At 54.0% G+C, this 26616-nt stretch overlaps 1 protein-coding gene across 1 annotated transcript; it reads left to right on the forward strand.

The window, feature by feature from the left end:
* Positions 1 to 1532: 1532 nt before the first annotated feature.
* Positions 1533 to 26255, forward strand: XYLT2 (xylosyltransferase 2). Its single transcript, XM_075072083.1, has 12 exons — positions 1533 to 1640; positions 2778 to 2960; positions 13206 to 13677; positions 14354 to 14529; positions 16661 to 16863; positions 17547 to 17627; positions 17990 to 18206; positions 19593 to 19769; positions 20520 to 20782; positions 20878 to 21073; positions 22272 to 22605; positions 23629 to 26255. Exons 1-12 carry the CDS (start codon positions 1533 to 1535, stop codon positions 23949 to 23951), a joined length of 2733 nt encoding a protein of 910 aa, XP_074928184.1. The 3' UTR covers positions 23952 to 26255.
* The last annotated feature ends 361 nt before the right edge of the window (positions 26256 to 26616 follow it).

Consider the following 26616-nt stretch of genomic DNA (forward strand, 5'->3'; position numbering starts at 1 on the left):
CAGCATTTGGCCTCAGAGTGGTTGAGGACCAATCCATGCCCTGCTAAGTAAAAGCTCATGGGAGATCTACCCATACTGGAAATGTTCGCTTCAGGATTTTCTGACAGATTGTTCCAGCAAGGAGCATAATCTGGAATGGAGCCAGGAATTTGACTTCCAGACAGGGGCGGCTCCAGGCCCCAGCACTCTAAGCGTGTGCTTGGGGCGGCATGCCGCAGGGGATGCTCTGCCAGTCGCCGGGAAGGCAGCAGGCGGCTCCAGTGGACCTCCCGCAGGTGTGCCTGCGGAGGGTCCACTGGTCCCACGACTCCAGTGGTCCACTAAAGGTGTAGGACCAGCGGACCCTCCACAGGCATGCCTGCGGGGAGGTCCACCGGAGCCCTCTTCCGCCCTCCCAGCGACCGGCAGAGCGCCCCTTGCGGCGTGCCGCCCTGCTTGGGACGGCGAAATGTCTAGAGCTGCCCCTGCTTCCAGACCCCTGATCTAATCTGCAGTCAACTTTGTTGCTCATTGGTCATTATTACTCTGGAGGAACAGAGTGGCTCTGCAACCCCAAAGGTAGCCCAAGATCTGCAGAAAAATCCCATATCTCTCAGGCCACCAATCTGGGGTTGGAAAATCCATGCGGAGGACCCATCTCTCTATGTTGGTCTTTATTTATCTCCTCCTCAGGCAGCATAGCTCCCTTAGGAGCCAAATTTGTATTGCCCTTCACCCAGGAGTGCACGTACCCACCCCATCAGAGGGGGTAGAAGGCATGGAGTAGGTTTGCAAGCAAGTAAAGGCTGCCAGTGTCAGCAGTGGGTGAACAAGTGCACAGGTACTGCCCTGGGATGGCAGGAAGGGGGATGATACCATATACAGCAGCTCCGTCCCCCTTGGAACCTATTGCTCCCATAAAGGAGCTTCCTCTGCTTCATGGGGGAGATGCTGCTGCTCCGGTTTCTCTCCCTTGTTATGTAATCACCAGTCAATCTTGGCCATTACCTGGACCCATTTCATCCTTCCAGGGGCTAAAAGTAGAGGGGATGATTCCGCTTTAAGATTTCTACTGATCTGTAAAAGTCCATGTTATGCTGGGCTTTTTATTCCAAGCACAGATAACTGTATGTGTTGATCTGTAGCGTGTTTCCCAACGGAAGAACCACCCCTCTGAGAAGGAATTCCTCACTAAGCTAAGACCTGGCTGATTTTGGACAAACTTGAATCTGCTTACCCCTTCCAGTGAGGTCAGAACTAAGCTCCAGTTTGGTTTGCAATAGTTAAGAAAAGTGAGATTCTAAACATTTAATTTCTAGTCTCATCACAAAACACATGAAAAGTGAGTGGCTGGCTTGGTGGTTTGGAAGGGCGGGAGGGCTGTGGTAGGGAACCTTCCGCCTCCAGTTTGTGTCCAGTCAAGGTCAGTTACAGTTAAAATATATTAACAGAGATAAAGAGGAAGCAGGGATAGGAAAGAGATCAGAGAAGCACTTGCATGTGAGATGGGGTGGGGGGCTGTGTTCTGACATTTTTGTTAAGTCATCGGACACATGGTACATAGGGTCTTTAAGGAGCCACCATGTTCAAACCAAAAGCCCGGCAGGGACTCTGGAAGCAGCAGTCAGAGTTTGTTACCGTCTGTAGCATGTGCCATGCTGGTGAGTTAGTCCCTATAATCACATGCAGCAGTCTGTAAGCACATATGTACACAGCTAAACCAAGCCACATAGAGGGGGCATAAGGGAACTGAATTCACATCCTACAGAGCTTTGGCTATAAACCCTATTCTGTAGATGCCACTAGAACTAGTGGAGGTAGGTAGGTGGGATGGAAGTCAGTGACCTTTCCACACAAGCCAGAGCCTGCAGAGGCTACTAAAAAGAGGCCAGGGAGGAATGAGCAGAGGAAGAGTCACTGCAGAAAGCATCCCGCACAGATCCTATTTTGTGGGTGCAATTAGATACACTGCTATCCAATAAGGAATACACGTCTCAACAGAGGGCGACGCAGGGGTGCTGGGACAGTTTATATAGTGGGGGTGCTGAGAGCCATGGAACCAAACTGTAAACCTGCATATGATGGGGGGGGGGTGCAGCAGCCCCCCGGTTCCAGCCCCTATGGGGCTAAGACACCCTGCAGCTCCGGAGCCCAGCAAGGAGCAGGCGGGGGGACAGCTGGGTGGCATCGCCCTGTGATTACACTGGAGCTCTGGGAGCGAACCACGGCACCGCCACGTGGCTATCGCCCCCCAGGGCGCGTTACTCGCCATGGCTCCAGCCAGGCTGCGGGGGCCCCGGGGCTGGGCGGGAGAGTCACGGCCAGCGAGCCTCGCCTGGGCTAGCCCCTAACTCACCCTGGCTCCCTGGGACAGCCAGTGGCTCCGTGTATCCGCCGGGGCTGGCTACACTGCCCGCTACCCCGCCCAGCAGAGCCTGATCCCGGGCCGGACTCGCCGGCCCCTTTAAGGCCTTGGGGGAGGAGTCACATGCACCCCCCCATCACCCCCCAGCGTGCTCGCGCCCGCCGGCCGCCGCTGCTGTGCGTGCTCGCGCCCGCCGTCCGCAGGGCTGCCTGGCTGGCTGGCTCGCTGTCCCCTGGGCGGGCGGCTGCCACCTGCCCGCTACATCGCCGGCCGCGCTCTGCTGCTGGGCGCCCAGTCAAGCCCTGAAAAGCCCCGTGGCCCGGACTCGCCGGCCCTTTAAGCTTGGGGGAGGCAGTACTGCACCCAATCACGCCCCCAGCGTGCTCGCGCATGCCGCCCGCCGCTGCTGTGGCGTGCTCGCGCCCGTCCGCAGGTGCTGCTGCTGGCTCGCCCCGGCACTGCCGCCGCCGCCGCTCGCAGGGAAAGATGGTGGCGAGCCGCCGGTGCAGACAGCCTGTCCGCCGCTACAGGCGGGCGACGCCACGGGGCCTGGCCATCGCCATCCCAGGGCTGGTGTGTGGAGCTTCAGAGCCTGGAGGAGGACGAGCCCGGCGAGGTAAAGCGGGGGGCTCGGGCGGTGCAGGAGGGCAGGGAATGGGGCGAAGCTGGGGAGCGGGGGTCGGGCAGATATGGGGTGGCGGGTATTCGGGGCTGGGGGGGGTGTTGCGGTGCATCAGGGCCAGGGGGTGGGGGCTGACCGTGCATTAGGCACTGGGGTGGCTGATGTGAGGGAGATGGTGCATTGGGACCTACGTTGTCTGCTGGGGGAAGAGAGCTCTGTAGGGTCTGGATGGGTGAGTGGGGGGCTGCAGTACATTAGGATCTAGGGCTGTCTGGCGTGGGGTGATTGTATCAGGCTGCAGGAGGTTGGGTGTTAGAGTGCTGATAGTCTAGGTGGGTTAGACGTTACAGTGCATTAGAATATGGGGGTGTCTGAACTGGAAATGTCTGGTACCCCCTGTATCCTAATATTTTGTGGCACAGTGCATCGGGGTCTGGGAGCTCTGATGAGGGGAGTTGACCATGCGTTAGGATCTAGGGTGACGAGTATGGAAACTTGCTGTAGTGCATTAGGTCTGGGGGTTTAGATGGGGTGCTGCTGCTGTGTATTAGGATCTGACGGTGTGATGTAGGGGAAGGGGTGCTCTAGTGAGTTAGGATAAGTGGGTAGGGACCTGGCTGGGATGGGTAGTACAGAGTCTGGCGCGTGGGGGGAGGTGTTAGGGTGCAATAGGATCTGGGGGACATTACAGTAAGTTAAGGTTTGATCCAGAGAAATATTGCCATGTATTACGATATAGAGGATCAGATGTAATGCGACTGTCAGAACTCAGGGTTCTGATGTAAGACCAGGGTTGTTAATATACCATTAGTTGGAATCTTACATTTTCCAAGCAAAGAGAACGTTCGCCATGAATCTTGTTTTGAGAGGCTCATCTGGGGAAGAATATTAGTGTGCATCATGGCATCATAATACCTTGCAGTTATATGTTGCTTTTCATCTGAGATGGTCAAAGTGCTTTACGAATCCAAGTAAGCATCCTCATCCCCTTTTTACATACTGGGACACTGATGCAAGGACAGGTGAAGTGATTTGCCCAAGGTCACATGCTGAGCTGGCAGGGAATAGAAGCCAGTTCTCTGGACCAGACTGTCTTATCCTTCACATGAAGGTTTTGACCTCTGGGTCACTCATTCAGATGGGTCTATTTATTACAAGCGTATGGAGTGTGTCTCTGCCTGTTATATCTGGTCAAACTCAGATCAGGTCAGTTGCAACTAAATCCCATTTCTGTCAGACACCTGTGTTTGAGTTGATGGTCTCATAGCTTCTCACAACCAAGGGTCTGCCTGACAGCTGAGCCCCTCGTGGGCCGGCTCATTTGAGAGGCTTAGAACCTCTTCCCCCTTTAGATCTAAGGCTGAAGCATATCTGGGTCAACATGAGAAAGTGCTTGTACTTGCTGTCTGTTGTGTTCCTCTTTTACAGCTGATTAGAAGTTGTCTGTCCAGGCCTGTCAATCCAACACCTTTTACAAGTACTAAATTCACTGTGGGGAGGACCCATCTACTATGATTTAGTGGTAAAATCTGGGATGGGGGAGATTTGAGGGAGGGCAGGCTGAAGAACGGTATAGTGCCCCAAGGATGAAGGGTGTGAGCTGGGGAACATGGATGTGTACTGCTGTTGTATTACAGCAAACAGCATTCTGGGGATAGCAGAAATTTAAAAGTCGAAGGAGGCACTAGGATTCCACTTTTTCTTTAGGGAATGGATTTTGTGCCTTTTCTGGTGCTTGGCGGAGGGGAAATTTTCCAGGATTCTACAGTTTTTCATGGGACTAGCAAAGATGTGCTCAGCTGTCCTTGGGCACGGGGCAGAGATGCAAAAATAGTTGCTGGATCTGGAATGGTACATGAGAGATGCATGGAGCAAAGTATTTTTGGATGGTAAGCATGGCTTACAGTTGTCACATTCCCAGCCACGTTTGCCCTGTTGTGGGTGATGCTGGTTGATTTGATGAGTGAGTGGACAGGAAGTGAGACCCCTTCATGTGGTGCACCTACCATGCATTATCATCTCCACGTGCCAGAAAACCAAGTGGTTTCTGGAGCGTCATGGCCCAGAAAGACTTAATTAAAGCTATAGGATAAATGTTAGTGAAAGAGAAAAATCTCCCATGATACTAAGACATTAGGAGCCTTGCGAGGCAGGGAGGGGAGAGATTGGGACAGAATTGGGAGCCAGGAATTCCTGAGCTGCAGATTTGTCTCTGCCACTTTCTCTCTTCTCAACTGGCTAATGTTTGTAAAGCACTCTGAGAACTCCCTAGTGTTAATATGTCCTGTGTCTGTCTGTCCTGTGCCTTTCTCCAGAAAGAAATGTTTAGTCTCTATTCCTTCCAGAAGCCTCATTCCTGTACATTCTCTCCAAAATTCAGACTGGGAAATTGGCAGGTTTTGCTGATGCCCCAGGTCATCTTGTCTGGAAATGTGAGGTGTGGTTGGCTGATTAGTCTGGTGTTATGGACATTAGGGGACAGGTGATCTAGTTCAGAGGAAGCAAAAGCCGTCCTGAGCCTTTGCTCAAAACCTGAAGCAGGTTCCAGGGAAGTTCAGTTAACTTTTCTTAAAAAATAGCTTTTCATTTTCACACGCCTCTGCACTTCCTGGCTGTGGCTGGCACTGGAGGAGCCAGAGTACCAGGGTATTTCTGGCAAAGCTGGAAGCAACAGAAATCTTCCAGGAGATCCTGTGCTCCTAAGATTACCAGCCAGTTTTGCATCCCTGAAGGACTTAGATAGTATGGGTCCTAGTTGCTTAATCAATTAGAACCTTTTCATTCTCCCAGTCACCAATGAATGTTCTGTCCGAATATTGCTGGCCCTGCCTGCATCTGCCAGTTGTAGTTTGCTTTGGAGACTCGAAGGCAGATGCTAGTCCTTAAAATGCCATGGGGCATCTGGAGCTTTTAGTCACTCAAGTCAGCCTTATCCTTTCCCTCAGGGGTCATTGCATTCAGCTGGGGCTGCTGCTGTTTATTGCAGCCGCAAGAATCGAACTGTTTGCAGCCTAAGCCTGAATGTGAACCAATGTCTCCCAAAATGAATCTGAGTTTACCCACTATGCCATCTAGCTGCTCTCAAAGCAGCTGCTTATAGCTGTGGTTGTTCTGGCAGGAATCTTCCCTTGATGTCTGTTTCCGCTCTCCTTCCTTCCCAGCTCTTTCTGTTCTGTTTTTCAGAGAAGGTGTCACACAGATAACAAGGAGACTCTAAATCCGGAACATGGGGGAGGCCTCAGCCAGAGACTCAATGTGCAAACAAGATTGCTGGCTTTTGCTGAATCTGTCTATTCACAGGTCCAGTACGGCCGCTGACAGGGGTGCAGGTGTGGGCGGCTGTGTAGGCAAAAGGGAAGGAAAGCAGCCCGGCCAAGACATTCTCATAAAGAGTTTGCCCAGGGAGAGAAATAGCCCTAACCTCAAAGTCACTTGCCCAAATGAGCCAACGCCTTGGCTGTCTGCTGGCTTCTGCTGGGGAGAACAAGAGGGCGGCGGCTTTTGTTGTTGATCCCAGGGATGCTACAGCATAACCACTCAGTGTTCAGTTCCTGTCTACATCCAAAGCAACCGATAAAGCACAGCCCCCTAGTGTGAAGGCCCCACGTCACCCAGGAAGCCAATGGACCCCTTCTCAGGGGCTTTGTTCCCACCCTGGCTAGATGGCCGCTACATTTACTGCCTCACTCACCTTTTCCAATCAGACCCAGAGTACGGTTTTGTCATTGTTGCCCACCCTGAAGTTGCAGCACCCATGGAAGGCACTGGGTTGACAGCTGTGGGCACTGAGGGGCTCTGTGCACAGAGCAGGTACCGTACAGCGCTGAAAGCAGCAGTGACAGCTTCCTCCAGGCCACCTTGCCTGCATTTCTCAACCCCGGGTTGGAACAACTGTAAATTGAAAAGTTAGCTCAGCCTCCATAGCATGTGCAGTCCTTGGTTTCTATGCAGGGCCTAGCCACAAGGGATTGCAGAGCTGACTGTCGTGATGTGGGTATCTGTCTGCTAGGAACTGAGCCAAGACCAGCTCCTTTCACATGGGCCACTGAACAGCCTGGGCTATGTACAAACGAGAGGTTTCAAGATGAAAAGCCCTGTACTCTGTTCCTATTCCCTGGAAAGCTCCCTGTCACATTTCCAACCCACTGAGTATCTAACCCACTCAAGTATGTATCCTTCTATGGGCATCACGCCGCTCTCTGGATTATTGTATTTACTTGGGATTCCTCCAAATTGCAGTGCAGATGCAGCTAAAGTATTACTCTTAAAGTCACAGTCTGCCCTTGGATGCACATACAAGTTTCTCGTACAGTTAACAGGGGACTGTGTGCATACAGGTCGACGGCAGGGTGGCCCCTGTAGGAGAGTTCAGGCTTGAATGTGTGGAAGGCTTGGGTAAGCCACAGAATATCCTTGTAAATGCGAAGGAGGAAATGTGATTGGGAAAGGTCCGTTATGTCTGATTCGTTTATTTAATCTTCCCTCTTGGTTTGATAATCCTCAATCCAAATGGATCTAGGCTCTGACTAAACAAGGTGTTTGTCTCACACCCAGCACGGTGAGATCAGGACAGAGATCCCTTTAAAATGTCCTTCTCTGTCAATGCGCCTATAACTATCGCACAGATCTTCGCCAAAGAGCTTGCTTTTAAAGAGACACAGCTGAGCCCATTTTAGGCATAAGATTCAGGGGTTCAGAGTCGAATACATGAATGGAATTGGGTTTTCAGATGTCCCTGATGGCTTTGAAAAATGTCGGCGTAGGATTTTAGTTCTGTAGTGAACCCTGCTCCTGCCTTTGTGTTTAATTCTTTCCCTGTAGTGGCTGCATCCCAAATGCAACAGCATCACAGGAGGCTTAGAAAGCAAAATGGACCAGTCCTGTTTTTGTTGCCCAAACTGAAGGAAATGTACCAAATAAATTGTCATCAGTAGTGAAAAGTAAATTAAATTTGAAAGCAAACATTTCTTTAAACCACAGTGATGTTCGTAATCCAGGGGAGGAAATGTGTTTACGAATGGTTTTCCAAGCTGCCCGTTTTCCTCTAAGTCTCAGAATGCAAAAGACCCTTTCTAGGAATATTTCTGCGTCAGCAGTTCTCATGAGATATTTGTGAATGACCTGAAGAAATGCAGAGCAGAATTGAATTGCTCCCCTGCTCTGACCATATGCAAATTGTTCAGCCTCCAGAACCCACAAGTTGTGGAGCAGATGAGGAGTGTGAGTTTTGTGCAGGTTCTGGAATCTGGGGAGTTATCAGAGCAGGTGTGCCCAGCTAGTAAATGTCTTCTGTGGTGGATCTTCAATCTTCATCCAATATTAGCTTGCCTCGTGGGGGTACGTATTTCAAAGCAGGCAGGCTCAGAAGCAGGAGGGGCAGAAGTCAGTTGTGTTACTGATATCAGGACTTGTGAAGACTGAAGAGCTGTAATTGTCTTATTATATTCCAGTTGTGTCTAAAGGTATCAACTGAGATCAGGGCCCCATTGTGTCAGGTGCTGTACGTACACACACAGTAAGAGACAATCCCACCCCAAAGATCTTACAATGCAAATAGGCTAAACAGGCAAAGGGGAGCAGAATGATTATCCCTTTTCCTGTTCTCCCAGGAACAGAGGATGATCAGAAGGGAATGAGACAAGGAAAAATCAATCCTTTGAAGTACCATGTTGAAACAAGAATTTATTTCCTTAGTCATTTTGCCACGTCAGTATCTTTTTGTTGCTCTGGAGGAGGGAAGGGGAGTCCCTTGTGGGCAGTTTCCATGCCACTCTGGATTTTGTAGGTGTCATGTAAAGTCCTTGGCAAGAGCTTTGCTAGAAACATGCCTGAGAGACTGTCCCTTTGTCAACCTGTCATCGTACCGGTCTCACTGGTGTGGCGGGTTGTGAGCACTCTGCTCCTTTACGTGTTGTGAGGCTGGTGGGTGTGTTGATGAGAAGGAAGTCTAGATCCAGAAGGTGGGGGAGATCATAGGAAAATAACCTCCTGGCAAGGTACAGGAATTGGGTGCCTGGTGGAGATGGGGGGCATAGACCAGGATCTCATTCTGGGAACTGTGCAAAAGTCCTGCAGAAGTTTTAAATACAGTTGAGTGACATGACTGGAGTAGTCTCGTTTTCACTTCCTGGCTAGGGTGGAAGGATTGCTTCAGTGTGGTGCAGTATTTAGGGACTGTTGGGTTCATTAACTGGCCCCTCAAGGAAGGACAGGGGCATTTCTTCTTATTTCTGCTTTTGGGAAGGAGAGCTGGGCTCGCTCCGTCAGCCGCGGGCCAGACCACAGGCTCCTTCTGGGAGAGATGAATCCGACTGTAACTAGGTGGTGGCATTTCATGTGGTCTGTGCTGAAAGCACAGGAGGAGGAGAGGAAGAAATAGGATCAGCAACATCTCCCCTCCTGGCCATGTCACTGGAGCTCCAGTGTGCATTGTATGAAAAACAGCTCCGTCCTGAAGGACATAATCAGTCGGAAGGTGATACTCAGGGCCCGGGGGTGGGAGAGTGAAGGGAACATGACTGGGAACAGAGATGTTTCCACAGATGCTGCTGGGAGTTCAGATCTCAGAGTAAACCGAATGACTTTGCTCCTGATGCCTTGAAGGGGAAAAGGAAAATTAGAGCCAGTCTGGGCAAGGAGTTGTGAAACCTGCCCTGCATGCATTCCTCTGCCTTATCCTCATCCCAGCCAGTTCCAGGTGCACCTCCTTCCCCACCTGCAGGGTGCCAATGCTTTCTCTGGCCTCCTGGAAGCAATCCTGCCTGAGCACCAGTTCTAGAATGTGGAACACATTTGTTCTTCGCTTGTCACTCGCCTCCCGGACTCTCTGCTCCTGTGACTCTTGCTCAGAGAAAACAGGTTTTTAACTCTCCGAACAGATGGTCCTGCTTGGTGACTAATGAACTGTTCTCTCTGCCCGTTCTGGGCTCTCCACGATGCATGCTTGGAGTGGGAGATGGAGAAGCTTTAAACCTTGTCATGCTCATCTTGCTGAAAGAGCACTGCCGACAAAGGCATGTTAGAACTGACCAGTCGGTCAGCACCTCTGATCTTTCGCTAGCCGTGTGATCCCTGCGTGGCTGAGGAGCAGTCTCGCTCACAGAGCTGGTTAGAGAAACAGAGTGGTTTGTTGATTCAAAGAGACCTTGGGGGCTTTACTTCAGCTAACATAGGAACTGCCGTGTGCACAGCCAGGTCTTGGAAGTTGCTCGGGTTTCCAAGCCCCCATCTTTGTGCCCCCCCGATCTCCCTTGGGCTGGCCCTTCCTAGCGGACTGTGCCAAGTAAGGAAGCTGTTGAAGGACAGTGCTTGCATGAAGTAATTTGTTAGATCTCTCACCCTGGTGGTGAACCAATGCATCAGTTCAGCAATGCTCTTCCCACATATCAGCATGCAACACGCCCTGTGACTGTAGCTGCCCCACTGCATTCTGGGTCTCCTGTCCTGAAGCACCTAGCTCTGTGGGTGGGAGATGCAGCATTGGGGTAATTTTTCAAATACAAAGCAGTGCGTTGTGGGGTCACATAGGGACTGGCGGAACTAGGGCAGCTGCGGCACTTCAGGCTGCCTGTCCATGCCCTTATCGGCAAGGCTTGAGCTCATGACCTTACTCTGAGATGCAATCAATACTTGTCAAATGCTGAGGCAGCTACCGTTGTGGGTGGAGCTGAGGCATTATCCAGGCACTGCAGAGTCAGCATGTTCCAGCCAAAAGGCTTCAGCAAAGCTCCCTGGCCTGCGGTAGCCAAGGAAAGTGTGTCCAGTTGTGACTCTCCTAACACAGCAGAGCTCGATGGTGGAGCCTTAGGAGGTCACTGTTTCACTTGCGTGCTCTCTCTCTCTCTCGGTGTACACCGACAGTCCATCGTTTCCTTCGCACAGGAAGTTTTGCTAACAGACATGTTTCCCCCGTCCGCATCCTGCACCGACATCCCTCTGCCTTGCCCCACGCCTGCCCCCCGGCCTTCAAATGCTGTTCACCCTCTCCAGACCTGACGGCTCCTGCAGTATCTTGCTGCTTTAGCATTCACCTGGGAATGGCCCTGCTGGATCAGCCCAGTGGTCTGTCTACTCTGGTGGCGGTTAATACCGTAAAGGAGAGAGGCTGCTGCGGTTCTGGCTTCCCAGTCCTGACTCCTTATCTCCTGTTCTTACCATAAAACGGCTCTGCTCCAGGAGTGATTCCCTCCTCTCCCCATGGCTAAATCATGTCTGCTAATCAGCCAGCGTGGCAGAAATAACTCAGTGTAATTAACATCGCCCTTTACTCATTAGCTTGGCTCCTTGGGAGAGTTTGCTCTGGGGATTTTCAAAGCAGCTGGAGAGTCTAGGTTACAAACGAGGAAGTGAAGTTAAAGCACGTGGGTTCTGATCCAGCATGGACACACTGTGTGACCTTGGACACGGAGATCAAGTAATTGGCCCTCTAGCCCATTGGTAAATTAATAACTCTTTGACAGGGCTTTGCACCTGGAGATCTCCAGGGCCACACTGCACGTTAGTATTATCCGCATGTAGACTCAGACTTTAAGGTCAGAAGGGACCATCATGATCATCTAGTGTGACCTGCACATCACAGGCCACGGAACCTCACCGATCCAATCCTGTAATAGACCCCAACCACTGGCAAAGTCACTAAAATCCCCAAATCATGATTTAAAGACTTCAAGTTACAGAGAATCCACCATTTACTCCAGTTCAAACCAGTAAGTGACCGTGCCCCATGCTGCAGAGAATGGCAGAGACCCTGAGGGATTTTCGCCCTGGGGGAAGATTTCTATGGCGATCAGTTAGACTCTGAGCATGTAGGTGAAAGCCGCATTCGAACACCTGGGAAAGAATTCTCAGTAGCTCAGAGCCCTCCCCATCCAGTGTCCATCTCTGGCTGCTGGAGCTAGCAGTCTCGGATGAGCCATATGCCATTGTAGACAGTCTTGTGATAGCATCCCTGTAAACGTATCCATCTCAGTCTTGAAACAAGTTCAGCTTTTTGCCCTTCTATTCCCCTGGGCAGGCTGTTCCAGAACTCCACTCTTCTGATGGTTAGAAACCTTCATCTAATCTCATGTAAGAGCTGAGGAAACTGAGGCACAGTAAGAGTTGACTTGCCTGAGGCTCCCCTGGAAGTCATGGCAGTGTTAGTTAGGAACAAAATCCACGCCTGCTGGTTCTCAGCTCCACATGCCAATTCTGAGACCACAATGTATTTATAGTGTGTCCATCACAGCGGTTCCTGAATGCCTGCCTTCCCTGGCCCCGTCTCCCTTCTGACAGGATTGTGGGGGATGGTTAATGTCTGTACAGCACATGGAAAATGCAATTGCTATTTATATGCAAAGCTGTGGTAGTGCGCAGAGGGGAAAGGTGGGCTTGTGGGTTTGCACTCGACTGGGACCTGAGAGATCTGGATTGTGCTCCCGGTTCTGCCACAGACTCCCTGTGTGATTTGGCCGAGCCTCTATTCCCGTCCTGTACAATGGGGATAATAATACATTCTTTGGCTAGCTGGACTGTAAGCTGTTGAGGGCAGAGAGCATCTCTTGGTGAGGCCGGGTCTGTACTGCATACTTACTTCGGTATAACTGCATTGCTCAAAGGTGTGAAAATCCACACCCCTGACCGACGTAGTTATACGGACCTTAACAGCCCGTGTAGGCAGCTCTGTGTCGGCAGGAGAGCTTCTCGCGACGACACAGCTGCCGCCTCTCACAGAGGCAGCATTACTAAGCCGACAGGAGAGCAATCTCCTGTCAGCTTAGAGCATCTTCACCAGAAGTGCTACAGCAGTGCCCGTGCACGTTTGTCGTGTGGGCCTGCCCTGAGAGTGCATACAATATCTTGCACAATGGGGCCTTCTAGGGGTATGTCTACACAACACTGTAAACCCAGTTCTGTGGGACCTGCCTTTTTTAAGCCAGGCTTGAGCATCCACATGGCGTTGTACCCTTGGCTTCCAGTTGTGGGACTCCAGGCCTCGCAGCTTTGCTAAAGCGTCCACGCTGCACTACACAGATGTTCTGACTCACGCGTGCAGTTGGAGCTGCGTCCGTGCTGCAGAATGACCCAGGTCTCAGTGCCTTGCAGGGGGGTGAGATAAGCAGGTGTCTGTAGCATGTGCTGGGGTGGAAGGCTCTGTAGCAGGATGAGCTGCTGCTGCTGCTGCTAACAATAAGGAAGGTGTTGCTAGAGATGTGGTGATACCCAAGTTAACATTTTCCCTCTGTTTTGTGTCTGGAAAAGGGACGGCAAAAAAAGGCCAGGCTGCCTGAAAACAGCGAAGGCTCCAAAGATTCGGACAGCTCCGCCGGTCGCAGGGGCAGCGCGAGCCGGAAGCATGGGCGGTGGAAGGGCCGCCCGGAAAGCCCTGGAGTGCTGGTGGCCAAGGTGGTGAGAGCCGTCACTGCAAAACACAAACCTGGGCGAAGGCTCCCGGCAGCCCGGGACGACTCGAGCAAGAGGAACCGGACAGAGCTGCGTGGGGATGCCCAGCTGGCCATCTTCCAGCACGGCGACACGGGCAGCGTGGAGGGGGCTCCCCAGCCCACCGAGAACAGCTTCGCCCCCAAGTGTGAGATCACGGGCAAAGACGCCCTGTCGGCGCTAGCGAGAGCCAGCACCAAGCAGTGCCAGCAGGAGATCGCCAATGTGGTGTGCCTGCACCAGGCAGGGAATCTGATGCCCCGCTCTGTGCCTCGGCACTGCCAGTTGTCAGGTGAGTCTCTCCAAGATTGCCACTGAGCATCAGCAGTGCCCCCAAAGGTAATCCCTTGGCATCGAACAGATGCCCTGTTAGTGGGCCGCAGCCTGTCGTCCAACCCTAATCTGAGGCGGAGCAAATGTCCTGCCCCGTTACCCTGTCTCAGCAACCCCTGAGCTGTGACTAATACCTGCAGAGGTAATCCAATCAAAGCCATGCCAGCCTATTCGCCTAAGGAATCTCCTTCCTCAGCGAAGCTACTTTGTCTGGGTGGGTTCAGCAGTGCCCACTGTGTTTCTGCCTTGTGCCCCTCTTCCTCCACTGTTAATGGCGAATATTGTCCCATGGAGATTACACATCCCAGCAGGCCGTGTTGTACTTACTCAGCATCCTGGCCACACTGGATGTTAGCACTGAGTCTCCTTGCAGCCCAGTGGAGATGGGGATGATTGCAGTCTGCTCTTCTGGCAGATCAGGTGTGTCCCTGGAGCCCGTGGCAAGGTGAATGTGCAGCCCCAGGTTGGGAAGACCCTAGCAGCGAGGCTGAGCAGTATGGGAATTCTGTACTCTGCAGTAAGAGAACAGCTGGCAGAGGGATCTTGAGCGATGACTGCTTCCCTCCCTCCCCCAGTGAGCAGGTGAGCTGAGCCCAGCTGCTGGCTCAGTGAGTATCTGCTCTCTGTCCCTCCAGGGAAAGTCAGCCCTGTGATCCAGTGGGACGAGAGCAAGACGCACCAGGCCTCCGTGAGCAAGCCGGTCCGGATCGCGTACATGCTGGTCGTTCACGGGAGGGCCATCCGCCAGTTGAAGCGGCTCATCAAGGCTGTGTACCACCAGCAGCACTTCTTCTACATCCATGTCGACAAGGTAGGAGACGGGCGGGGGGTGGAAGGTCATGCTGCAGTGTGGGGTGGAGGCACTCGGGTGTAGTAGCTGTGCAGGCGGTGGAGGATGTGCCAGAGGTGGGTAGGAAACAATTGTAATGACACCCCTGCTTGGATTATGTGCAGGGATTGAACCCTGGATGTTGGGCTCTGAAAGCGTCAGTCTCTGTTGCTGGAGTTAAGAGTCAAGTCTACTAGCGAGGGGTCAGAACAGACTTGGCTAAGCCTCTGTACATAGCCTAGCCAGTAGAGGAGGACAGAGAGCCCCCCTGTATTAGAAGGGGTCACACAGGGTGCCCCCAGGAGCACCCTTGCTGCGGAGACATCCGTGGGTGAACGTGCACCACGGCAGGGATGAGTGAGGGTAGCACGTTGGTGGCAGGGCACAGAATCCTGCCTGTGGGGGAACATTGGTGCAGGAGAGGATGGGGAGGACGGGGACCTGGGGTGGGCACAGAAGGCATTTTTGCTGAGTGGGGAGTGGGTGAGGAGCCTGTGTCGGTAACGCGCTGTGCCTGAGGTCCGCATCTGCAGGACACGGTGCCCTGGACCTTACAGGAGAGGGAGGTCTGGCCATGTTCTCTTGCTCGTGATTGCTTGTAAAGCAGACTCTTGTGGGCAGATCCATGGCAGGCCCCTGGCTGGCTGGAGGAACCAGCTCAGCAAAGCAGCAGTGTAGGAACAGCCCATGATGCAAATGAAGATCGGAGCATGTCTGAACAGAGAGAGTGCCATGCAGGCCCCGCCTCCGCCCCAACACCCCATGAGACTACGACAGCTCCCCGGGAAATGAATTCATGGGGAATGTTCCTTGATGTGTCCTATCCTGTCTGCCCCAGATGCTGGGATCCATTCCTCTCCTTGCACTGGGGGCTGGATCCATTCCTCACCCTGTGTCTGCCCCACCCCCACCAACCTGTGCCAAGGGGCTGAATCCATTTCTCCCCCATCCCCCTGTGTTTTCCCCCATCTGCCTTGGGGTGCTGGGATCCATTTCCCCGCCCCTCCTACCTGCCTTGGGAAGGCAGTGATCTGTTCCCTGCCTCTCTCATAGCTGACCCTCCATGCTCTGCTCCCCTTCCACAAATCTGGCTGCCTGTCGTCACCAAACTCCCCTCGGGTGTCCTGTAGCTTGAAGGTTTCTGCTCTTGCAGGGAACATTCCACCCTGCCTTCCCCAGCGAGCCTGCGGGAACTGACTGAGGGACTCTTCCCTCCTCCCCCATCTCGGAGAAGAAATGAGCATTTTTCTCCCTCTGGTTCCTCTCCCCAGCCCTGGCAAAATCCAATCAACATGCATAACACTGGGCCAGAGGTGAAACACTTCCCCCACCCTCCCATCCCTTATCAACCGCAAATGATCGAGTGGCTCAGCTCTTAGCACTGAGATGGGAGGCAAGAACTCCTGGGGCTGCAGGGGGGTTATTGCAGCCTTCCCGCCTTGCTGCTTCCTGGCCCAGGGAGCCACCGTTGCTCCCATCCTTTCTGGGCGACCCCAGTGGGCTGTCAGACCTGTCCTAGCCTCCCAGTCAGTTGTCTGTGCCCTAAGTCCAAGCTCCACCACGAGACTTCTCCAAGGCCTGGTCCTGCTTCTGATCATGGGGCTGAGGTTTGGAGCCACCCCAAATGTTGCTGCTGATTAGAGCGTGCCCAGGGGAGTAGAAGGCAGGGCTCAGTGGCCCAGCAGGGTCCAGTGCAGAGACTCGTCATGAAGGCAGGCTGGGGGCCCCATGGTACCAACCATAAGAGACTGAAGTACCAAGCAGGCAAAATTGGTCTAATGGTTGAGCAGGAGTCAGGATTCCTGAGTTCTGTTACTGCCTCTGCTGCTGGTTCACGGTGAGACCTCGGGCAAGTCACTTAGTCTCTGTGTGCCTCAGTTTCCCCATCTGTACAATGGGGCAGTAACACCCGTTTTGGTGACGCACTCAGATTCTCAGAAGCACTGAGCAGCTCTCGTGGAAGCCAGCGGGAGCTTTAGGCGCTCAGCACCTCACGAATCAGGCTCAGCATAGCTAGGCAGTACAGTGCAGAGTCCCAGTGTTGCTGGGTGCCAGTGCTCTAGAAAGCCCAATTGCACACCCAGTTCCTGAGCTGCAGCCTCTGCCCTTGCAGCGCTCCAACTACCTGCACCACGAGGCCCTGGAGCTGGCCCAGCACTACCCCAACATCCGGGTCACGCCCTGGCGCATGGTCACCATCTGGGGCGGCGCTAGCTTGCTGAAGATGTACCTGCGCAGCATGAAGGACCTGCTGGAGATCACAGACTGGCCCTGGGACTATTTCATCAACCTGAGCGCCACTGACTACCCGACCAGGTCAGCAGGGGGAGGGAGGATTCCTGGGGTCAGGATAAGAGATCCAGGAGGGAAGGAGCCATTTGCTGACGTAGCACCATGAAGCAGGAGCTGGGATCTCAGCACCCTGCCTGGTCTCCCCCCAGCCCTGGCAGATCTCCACTGCCGCATGGGGATAGAGGGGGAAAGGAGGAGAGAGCTAAGGGGCAACGAGGGGTGGAAATGGAACCCATGTGTCCGAGAGGGGATTGGGGAGCCCTGTCTGCACTGACCCCGCCAGCTGATGAATGAGAAGCCATCGAGGGGTGTGGGAGGTCGGCAGCATGCAACGGGGGAATGCGGCAGTTAAGCTTTGCTCCAGCCCCAGGCCTGGTCCCATCTCTGCAGGACAGCAGAGGGTCCGGCTGGAAGGGTGGTACCTTTACTGGGAGTCTCAGTGTGATTCAGTTTATCCTGCTCCATCCCTCCCCCTATGAGTGAAACACCCCCACCCCACCCCTGCTCGCCCTCGTTAGGCACCAGGCAGCGGAGCAGGCGGATTTGCATCTTTCCAGCCCTGCGATAAGGTTGTGCATCTGTGCCTGTCAGCCAGCTTTGTGGCTTTGCAAATCGCAGCCTCAATGTGTAAGCATTTAGCCCTGGCAGCTTCGGCTCCCGCTGCAGCGCTGCTAACACACTCTTGTTCGTATCGCTGATCCCTGCAGGACCAATGAGGAACTGGTGATGTTCTTGTCCAAATACCGAGATAAGAACTTCCTGAAGTCTCACGGCCGAGACAATGCCAGGTAACCCGGGTGTGGGGACAGAACGGCGCTTGGCACCGGGGTCAGGATAGAGATCAGCAGGGGGGTGAACTCTGAGAAGCGGGCACTAGCGCAATTATACTAAGCAGCTGAAAGAACAAGTCCTGCCTCCATGCATCCCTGTAATAGCGGCACAAACAATGAGCCGGGTCAGCCACCGTGTAAATCAGCATTGGCTGTAATGGAGCTCCCTTGAGTCATGCCAGCTGAGGATCTGCCCTTGACCTAGTCACCGCACACTGGGAAGTGCCCCTGCTCCTGTTAGTGAGGGGACCTCTCGGCAGTCGGGGACGTGTGTTCCTCTGGAGACCACACACTGTTGACCCCGCCCCGTCCCTATGCAGGTTCATTAAGAAGCAGGGCCTGGACCGCCTATTCCACGAGTGCGACTCTCACATGTGGCGGCTGGGCGAGCGGCAGATCCCGGAGGGCATCGTGGTGGACGGCGGCTCGGACTGGTTCGCACTGACGCGGAGATTTGTGGAGTACGTGGTCTACACGGAGGACCAGCTGGTGTCCCAGCTGCGGCAGTTCTACACCTACACGCTTCTGCCAGCCGAGGTGGGTGGGCGGGGACGTTGCCTGGGGCCGGGGGCACAGATCTGGCTTCACAGGAGTCTTTCCTGTTTTGAATCGTGTTCTTCCTCTTGGGGACATTATCCTGCCTTGGGGCCCGATCCTGTTCTCATTGACGTTGAAGCTTCCAGCGGGATAAAGCCCTTTAACTGCTTCCCATTAACGTCCTGCCATTGGAAGACCCTGTTTGTGTGTGTCTAGAAGAGGGGCGTGGAGCAGGGTGTGTGGTGGGCCGGGGCAGGGGGTGGAAGTTGGGGAGACCCAGCCAAGTACAGCTGGAAATCCCCTGCATTCCCCCACTACTAAGCTCCCCCGGTGCATTGGGCCCTGGCGGAAGTGACATAGGCCCCAAGCCCTCTGGCTCTTACTGGTGGCAGGCTGGGCAGGTTCGCAGGCTCCATGGCTGACCCATCTCGGTTACCTGTGTTAGGTGCCTCCCGCCCCTGCTCAGCAGCGCTCGTGGCGCTGAGGATCTTGATGCCTTTTTGCACAGAATGCAGAGCCGCCCCAGCCAAGCCAGAGACACTCTAGCTGCCATTGGGAGGTTTCACGTTTCTAACCTCTCAGAAGCAACAAGCTGCCCCTAGAGCCAGAGCTGCTTTGTGTTTTGGTTTGCCTGCCTCCCGCAGCACGTGCAAAGGCTGAGCCCCAGGAATAAAGGCCCTGCCGGGGAGCTCCCACACAGAGGTTGCTGGGGATAATTCTTGAGGTTTACTGGAATTCAGCTCCGCTGGCTCTTCTGGAGCTTTGCCGGCTCCGCAGGGCGAACGGGAGTCAAGGCTTGTGTGTGTCAGTGAAGCACCAAACAGGGTCTGATTACCCAGGTCCCACACCTGTGCAGCTGTTGATACCTTTGCAAAGAGAGGGTGAAGTGCTGCCCTCCTGCCTTGCACGGGTGTCCGGGGCTGCACAGCGTGTGGGGCAGGAGTGAGTCAGACCCACAGCAAGCAGACGTGCTGAATAAGAAAGGGCCTTTGTTTTTACCAGTCCCTTTTTTAAACTCCTAGCCACCTTGCGTGATACATGACCCCTAGATACAAGCCACTGGAGGGGCGTGGTTTGGGGGAGCATGCTGGGAATGTATGTAGAGTGAGTGTGGAACAGCCTGCCCCCTGGGTCCTTTATGGGAGGGAACCAGCTAGGAATCCCAGGGGTTTGCAGACAGGAAAAATTAAGGGCTTTTGTCCCATTTAAACCCACAAAGCTCTGTGTAAACAGCTGATGCCTGAAGCCTCCTCCTGCTGGGAAGAGGCACAATGGGGTGGACTGGAGGGTTGTGGGGGCTGCGGGGACGGGGACTAGCAGTGATCTCCATCATCCGGGCTTGCTGCATCTCTGGTGGTTTTTGCCCTTTTCTCTGTCTGTGCACAGTCCTTTTTCCACACCATCCTGGAGAACAGCCATGCCTGCGAGACTCTCGTCGACAACAATCTCCGGGTGACGAACTGGAACCGCAAGCTGGGCTGTAAGTGCCAATATAAACACATAGTCGACTGGTGTGGGTGCTCCCCAAATGACTTCAAACCCCAGGACTTCCTGCGGCTACAGGTGAAAATCACACTCTCCCTCCTGTCTGCTTCTGTCCCCTAGCACACCCCCTTTCTTTAGTCCTACAAGCAGTTCCCTTCCCAGTCCTAGATCTCCTCCTTCCCTTTCCTTCCGTGTCCTCTCCAGATAGATCTCATGCTCAGGCTGCAGCTCATCTTTCCTTCCCCCACAGGCTTTGGTTAAGCAAAATAATCTTTTAAAACCTTAATTGCTCTTAGGAAAAATTTTATTCAATGCGGTGCTGATGTGTCTCCTTTGCAAACGTGAGGCAGACCAGGGCAAGTCTCAGAGATCTTCTGAAGCAATGCACGCAGTCATCCCAAGTGCAGTTAATCTCTGCTAACCGTGCACTGAAATCCTGGCTCTGTGCTATCGAAGGTCCTGATCCGGCCATTTGAGCCATGCAGGCAGAATTTTGCACCCAGGCAGAGCCCCATTAGGGCTCCGAGGGGAGTTCACCTATGTACTCCTAAGTGACGGAAATACGGCCTGTCAGTAACAGGCTTCTCCAGGTTGCAGTATTTCTGGAAAACAAACTGATCTGCCTTACGAGCAGCGTTTTCACTGATTCCAGTGGGACGGATTTTCATCAGTCTAATTCATGATTTAGGCCCTTGGCCCTTTGCCTTTCTCTTGGCTTGTGCAGTAGAAATAGACTGGCTGCATTTGCTGCTGTTTGTCAGCCGCTAGTCAATTTCTCTGCCGCTCTAGCCATTGCCAATGGTGTCGGGAATGCCTGTCTCTTTGCAGCAACTCTCCAGACCCACGTTCTTTGCCAGGAAGTTTGAGTCGACGGTGAATCAGGAAGTTCTAGAGATCTTGGACTCTCACCTCTACGGTAACTACCCGCCCAACACGCCAGGCCTCAAGGCCTATTGGGAGAACATCTATGACCGTGTGGATGGGCTGAGCGGGCTCAGTGATCTCATCCTGACTGTGTACACATCCTTCTCCAGGCTAGGACTGCAGAAAGTGACCTCATCCCAGATGCAGAGGGGAGAGAAACTCTGCAGGTAGGAGGCCCTGAGATCCCGGATCTGGGCTCTGAGCAGTAGGGCCGCCTCGGCACTGTGGAATTGTGAGCATGCCAATGGTCTCTTCTCTCTAGATTTGAGCCCCATGGCTCCCCATCTAGCGTGCACCTGTACTTCTACGACGACCGTTTCCAGGGTTACTTGGTGATGCAGGAGGTGCAGAACTCTGGGACAGGGCAGGTGGAGTCTCTGGAGATGTGGATGATGCCGCGCGGGGCTCTGAAGCTGGCAGGTCACGGAGGACAAACTAACCGGCTACAGAACCTGGAGGTAGGACACCTACCCACTTCCCTCTCCGGCCTTGGTCATCTCTCTCCCTTCCATAGCCACCAAACCCTCCAGCTCCCCAGTTCTGCCTTGCGCTAACTTGCCCACCTTGGATTTATCTTAATGTTTAAACCAAGACTGGATGTTTTTTCTAAAAGTTCTGCCCTAGGGATTATTCGGGGCATTCCCTGGCCTGTGTTTTACAGGAGGCAGACTAGATGATGACAATGGACCTTCTGGCCTTGGAATGTGTATCTGTTAACAACAAGGGGGGCAGGGGATCAGCTGGAGGTGGCCTCCTTATAAAGTCATACGCTCTGATCTGGGAGCATCTCGCTGGAAGGGAATGAAGGAGAAAGTATTTCCACACTGGAGTCTGAGCCAGGGACTGGGAAACGGCTGCTTGGGCAGCAGTGGGGTCTGAAGCCCCCTGGGGAAGGGGCTGGGGCTGTCGCTGCCCAGCTTTGTGAGTTTGTAGCTGATTGGCAGCTTTGTTGCAGTGTCTAATGCAGTCGTTTGTCTATGGCCACAGCTCCTCTCAGGCAGGCAGGGAGTGTGGATGGGACAGCTCAGTGCAGGGATAGGTGTGGGTTTCCTGTTGGGGGCTCTACCAGAGCAGAAGGGAGGGCACAGGAGAATGGGACGTGGCACCTGAAACCCATTGGCAGTGCTGTCCCACGGTCATGCTCTCCAGCAAAGGAAATGGTGGCGGCCATGCAGAGATGGTGTCCCTAGCCTCTGTTTGTCAGAGGATGGAGATGGCTGGCAGGAGTGAGATCACTTGATCATTGCCTGTTAGGTTCACTCCCTCTGGGGCACCTGGTATTGGCCACTGTCAGTAGACAGGATACTGGGCTAGATGGACCTTTGGTCTGACCTGGTACAGCTGTTCTTATGTTCTTAAATGCCCTGGGGCGGGGTGGCTGAGGCAACACACCCTATTTCATAAGAGGCTGGGCTGGCAGCTGCAACTGCTGTGAGTTTGGCTTCTTTCTCTGAATGTTCGAGCTCCTTCCGGCGTCTGTGGCCCAGCCCAGGCTGGCAGGGGAGAGACTGTGTTGTCTTCTCCTGCTAGGCCGGTGGAACATGTTCTCTGGAGTGTGATGTAAGAACAGAGGTGGCCGGTGCCTCCTCATGCACTGGCTGACTGTGACCTGGTCCAGCCCCATCCTGACTCCACTCTCCCTTTCTCCCTTTGCAGGTGGGCACGGAGTGGGATCCCAAGGAGAGGATCTTCCGAAATTTCGGAGGCCTGATTGGGCCTTTCGACGAGCCAGTGGCCATGCAGAGATGGTCCCGGGGGCCTAACCTCACCGCCACCGTGGTTTGGATTGACCCCACCTACATCATCGCCACGTCTTACGACATCACCGTGGAGGCGGAAGTGGAGTTCACGCAGTACAAGCCCCCTCTCAATCGACCCCTGCGCCCTGGTGTCTGGACCATTCGACTCCTCCAGTTCTGGGAGCCCCTCGGAGAGAACCAGTTCCTGGTGGTGCCACAGACCTTAAACCACAAACAGCCTGTCGGGAAAGGTAAGGGGAGTGGCTGCCTAGTCAATCCAGCCCAGCCCAAGCTTCCTCAGGCTGAGGGAGGCTCAGTCTCCATGGCCTGTGGGACCCTTGGGCTCTGCTGAGACCGGCAACAAAATGGGATCAGTTGGACCCAGTGGCTTTTCCTTGACCACTGAAAACCACCAGACCTGTTCCACACAGGCCACCCAGCAGCCATTGGTGGGCGGATCTGCGTCAGGATCTTAGGGCTTGGTCTACACGGCGAGTTACTGTGCGGCAAGCCACAGTGTGAATCTACAGCACGCCAGCTTGCCGCACACAAACGTCCCACGTGGACGCTGCTACAGTGCAGTGAAAGCCCCGGAGGGCGGGGCGGGGTACTGCAGGGTACTCCGGACCTGTCACTGCACTGCCCGCTTGGGACATTACTGTGCGGCAAGCTGGCGCACTGTAGATTCACACCCTGGCTTGCCGCGCAGTATCTCACCGTTTGGGCGTGATCTGAGCCCATGAGCTTGTGATGCAGCCTTCCCCACCTGTCACTGGGGAAATCTCGAGCCATACTCTCAGCTGCTGCAAATGGGAGAGACTGACGTCAGTAGAGCTGCATCCATTTAGGCCCTGCTTCCCCGTCCTGACCAGCTGTCCACACAACCACGGCCCAGCCAGTTATTGAGGAAGTAACCACCAAGCGCCATGCGATGGCCAACTGCAAATGCGAGCCAGAGAACGCTGCCATATGTGACCTGTGGCTTCCTCTTACTGTTAATGTGGAGCATCAGCCCATGGAGACTACAGGTCCCAGCATGCTGTGCTCCATCTTGTTCTGAGCATCCTGGCCTATCCTGTCTCCCTATTCCTCCCCCAGCCCTGTAATCTGTCCTGGTGTGTCGGGCGGGGGTGGTCTCTCCTCCAGTTGGGTGTGGCATGTTAAGGGACCGGCTGGTGAGCGCCTCTCCGCCACCGTGTTCAAGGGGCAATGGTGGGAGGTTTGGGGACTGTCCGCCTGTCTCTCAATCACCTCTCCCTCTGTGTTTTGCCCAGATGACAGCAGCTGGTTACATGGGGGTCCCCCCCGCAATGAGTATATGGAACAAAGCTTCCAGGGACTGGGTGGGATTTTGAACCTGCCGCGCTCCGATGAGGTGGAGAAGGAGGCCCTGCGGAATGCGCAGCTGACGGGCAAGGCCCTGGAGGACTGGACGGACAGCAGCATCGGCAGCTTCTGGTCGGTGGCGGATCTCTGCGTGAGCAGCCCCTCCAGCTGCTCGTCCCTGGACATGTGCAGCAAAACCTCCTGGAGTTCACTTTCCCCAGACCCCAAATCAGAACTGGGGGCCATCAAACCTGACGGGCGACTGAGGTAGCAGGGGCAACCTGGGGCAGATAAAGCGGAACAAGGGAGCGTCTCCCACAGCGAATGCGGGGGGGAGCACACGCGCCCCAAGGGGGATTCTCTTGTCTGTCATCCCGTGAAGTGGCACCTTATTTACTCAGAGAGAGAGAAGAACCTTCAGGTGGCGGAAAAACTTTCCCGTTTTGTTTTGGGGGGAGGTGCTAGAACAGGAGTCCCACCCCATCTCTCCCAGGATTGGGCACTGAGTAGCCGGAGAGACCATGCGGAAATGCCAGTCATGAGGGCATACGGAGGTCACCGGCAGATGGGAGGAGCGGCGTATTTATTGAATCCGTGCAGGTGTGACTCAGATGTTGGAGGGGGAGGGGAACCCAGCTGATCTGCCAGTTCTGGGTTACCCCCGGCACACCCCCTGCCCTGCCCCTCCCCGTCCATGGCTGAATCTCTGGGGGATCAGGACTCCTGCTGCTGATCTTCCACATTCCTGAGCGATTGCTGGCAGAGAAATGTGGGGACAAGGGTTTGTGGGGAGCACCAGAGGCAGGGGCTGTCCTGCCGGTGTCCTTGGAGAAGCTGCTACTGGCTTGATGCCTGCATCTCATCCCCCTCCACCCTATCCCCTTAGTTTGTATTTTTATAAATATATAGATAAATATATATGAAGCAAAGTGCAATAGAGACACAGGCCCTTGTTGGCCAGGGAATCTGTGACTCATTTCCCCTTCACTGTAATGTACTTTTGTTCTCTTGGTGGCTCAGCGGGGAGGGGGTTGAGTATTTCATTTCCTTGTGGTGGCTGCTGGAACTCAAACCTTGCTGTCCCTGGGTGAGGTCAGTTCCCCTCCTACTCGCCATGGGGCGCTTCATCAGGCAGGTTCTCTAGCAGCCAAGTGCCAAGGCTTCCTAGAGTGGGGCTGCCAACTGTGCCAAATGTTCACACCTGCTGGTGTTTCTCGTGCAATGGCTGGAGCTTGGGAATGGGAAAGCAAAGCCCCAGGCTCACTCAGGTCAGTCCTCTAGTGGCTGAAGTCTGAGAGGTCCCATTGATTCCATCGGCTTAGAGGGAGGTCCACCAGGGGCTGCGTGGGAGGATGAATTAACCCTCCCGTCCCTATGAAGTTTCTGCCCTGCCCCAGATGGGTGTTCAGAGCTGTATCCAGTTAGCCCACTCGCTGGGCTCGGTGTGAATTTCCCTCCCCGGGTTGGCAGAAACCCACAGCCTCTCCCCATACCTGCCGTGGCTTCCACCGCGAAGAGCCAAGGCTTAGGCCAGCTTTGCCCAATCTCTTCCTCTCGTTCAAGCCTGACTAAAGCAGAGTGCGACTTCCCCCTCTTCCATGGGGACTAGAGACCAGTCTTCAGAAGCTGCCCAGACTGTATGGGGATGGGGCCTCATAAGCTACCTACGTGACATCCTCCTCCAAAGGGGGGCTCGTAGGATCCTCCCCCCACAAGGTTCACACCACTTTCAAGACCCCCCTTTTGTTCAGTTCCTAGTCCTGGGCTGATCTCAGTGGGTGGGTCCCAAAAGCTGAGACCCTGCTTGAATTCGCCCAGTTGCATGGTGGTGACGGGAGCTGGGGTAAGATGAATTCTCTGCCCTGCGGGTGAGCCTCTGTGTGCCATATTATACTGCAGAGGGAATGCACAGACCGACTGAGTCAGCATATTGCCCCTGCAAAGGAGCTGGGGAGCTAGACGCTATTCAGTGGGAATGAGCCCGTTTTTCAAAGTTCTGTCCCAGATACGAACTTTCCCAGCATTCAGGAATGTTCTGCTGGGAGGTATCGACGTGACCTCTTCTAGGGTGCGAGCTCACAGGTGTTTCTCCAAAACCTGGGGTGTTTCTGGATCAGAGGGGCTGATGTGGGTTCATCTCTGGTTTTAATTTGATCATCTCCCCGGGTCTGGTTTAAGTAGCGTGAAAGTGCTGAAGGGAACATGTTGTAAGATAAGTTCCTTCTCTAGCCAAATGGGTCTCCTCAGACCCACAGCGGTCAGAGACCTCCATACCCCTCTGACAGATGATCCCAGTGGGGACTGAGACGACGCATGTGCTTATGCCCCACCGCCTCTGTCCCCTCACTTTTAGGTGGGCATGTGGGGCAGTAGCACTATGGCTGGGAAGGGACTTGTCCTGGAACATGTTCTGTGTTCACAAGTAAACCTGTGGGTTGGAAATAAGTGGGAGAAACTATGCAGGGCTTGGCCCCTGTTCCAAAGAGGTAACGCTGAAAGCTTTGTGTCAGAAGCATTATGTAAAGTTGTCTTAAATATGCAACACCACCACAAATATAGCTGTATCTCTATGGCACTGTGCGTCAGTTCTTCCTGCGCAGCCTGGAAATGCCGCCAGGGTTCCTATGGAGATGCGATCCAGAGCCAGATCAGCTGGCCCCATCCATCCTGCTGTCCTGGGGAACCCCTTGAGGGACTGACACTCACTTCCTCTGTTTCAGTCCCTTTTTTTAAACATCTGCTCATTCTCTTGACTGAGGCTGTAGGGGGGCACAGAAGAAAATGCAAGTCTGGAACAGCTTTGCACAGCAGCCTCTGTTAATGTCTTCCTCAAAGACTGGAAACTCACTGCGTGTTATTTAGGGAATTTCAGCATCCATCAGTCACCCATTTCAGGAAGCCTCCTTCTGTAGCTCTCCCTGCTACCCACCCAGTGC

This window comes from Chelonoidis abingdonii, chromosome 13 (genome assembly GCF_003597395.2).
Source record: "Chelonoidis abingdonii isolate Lonesome George chromosome 13, CheloAbing_2.0, whole genome shotgun sequence".
Classification (NCBI taxonomy): domain Eukaryota; kingdom Metazoa; phylum Chordata; order Testudines; family Testudinidae; genus Chelonoidis; species Chelonoidis abingdonii.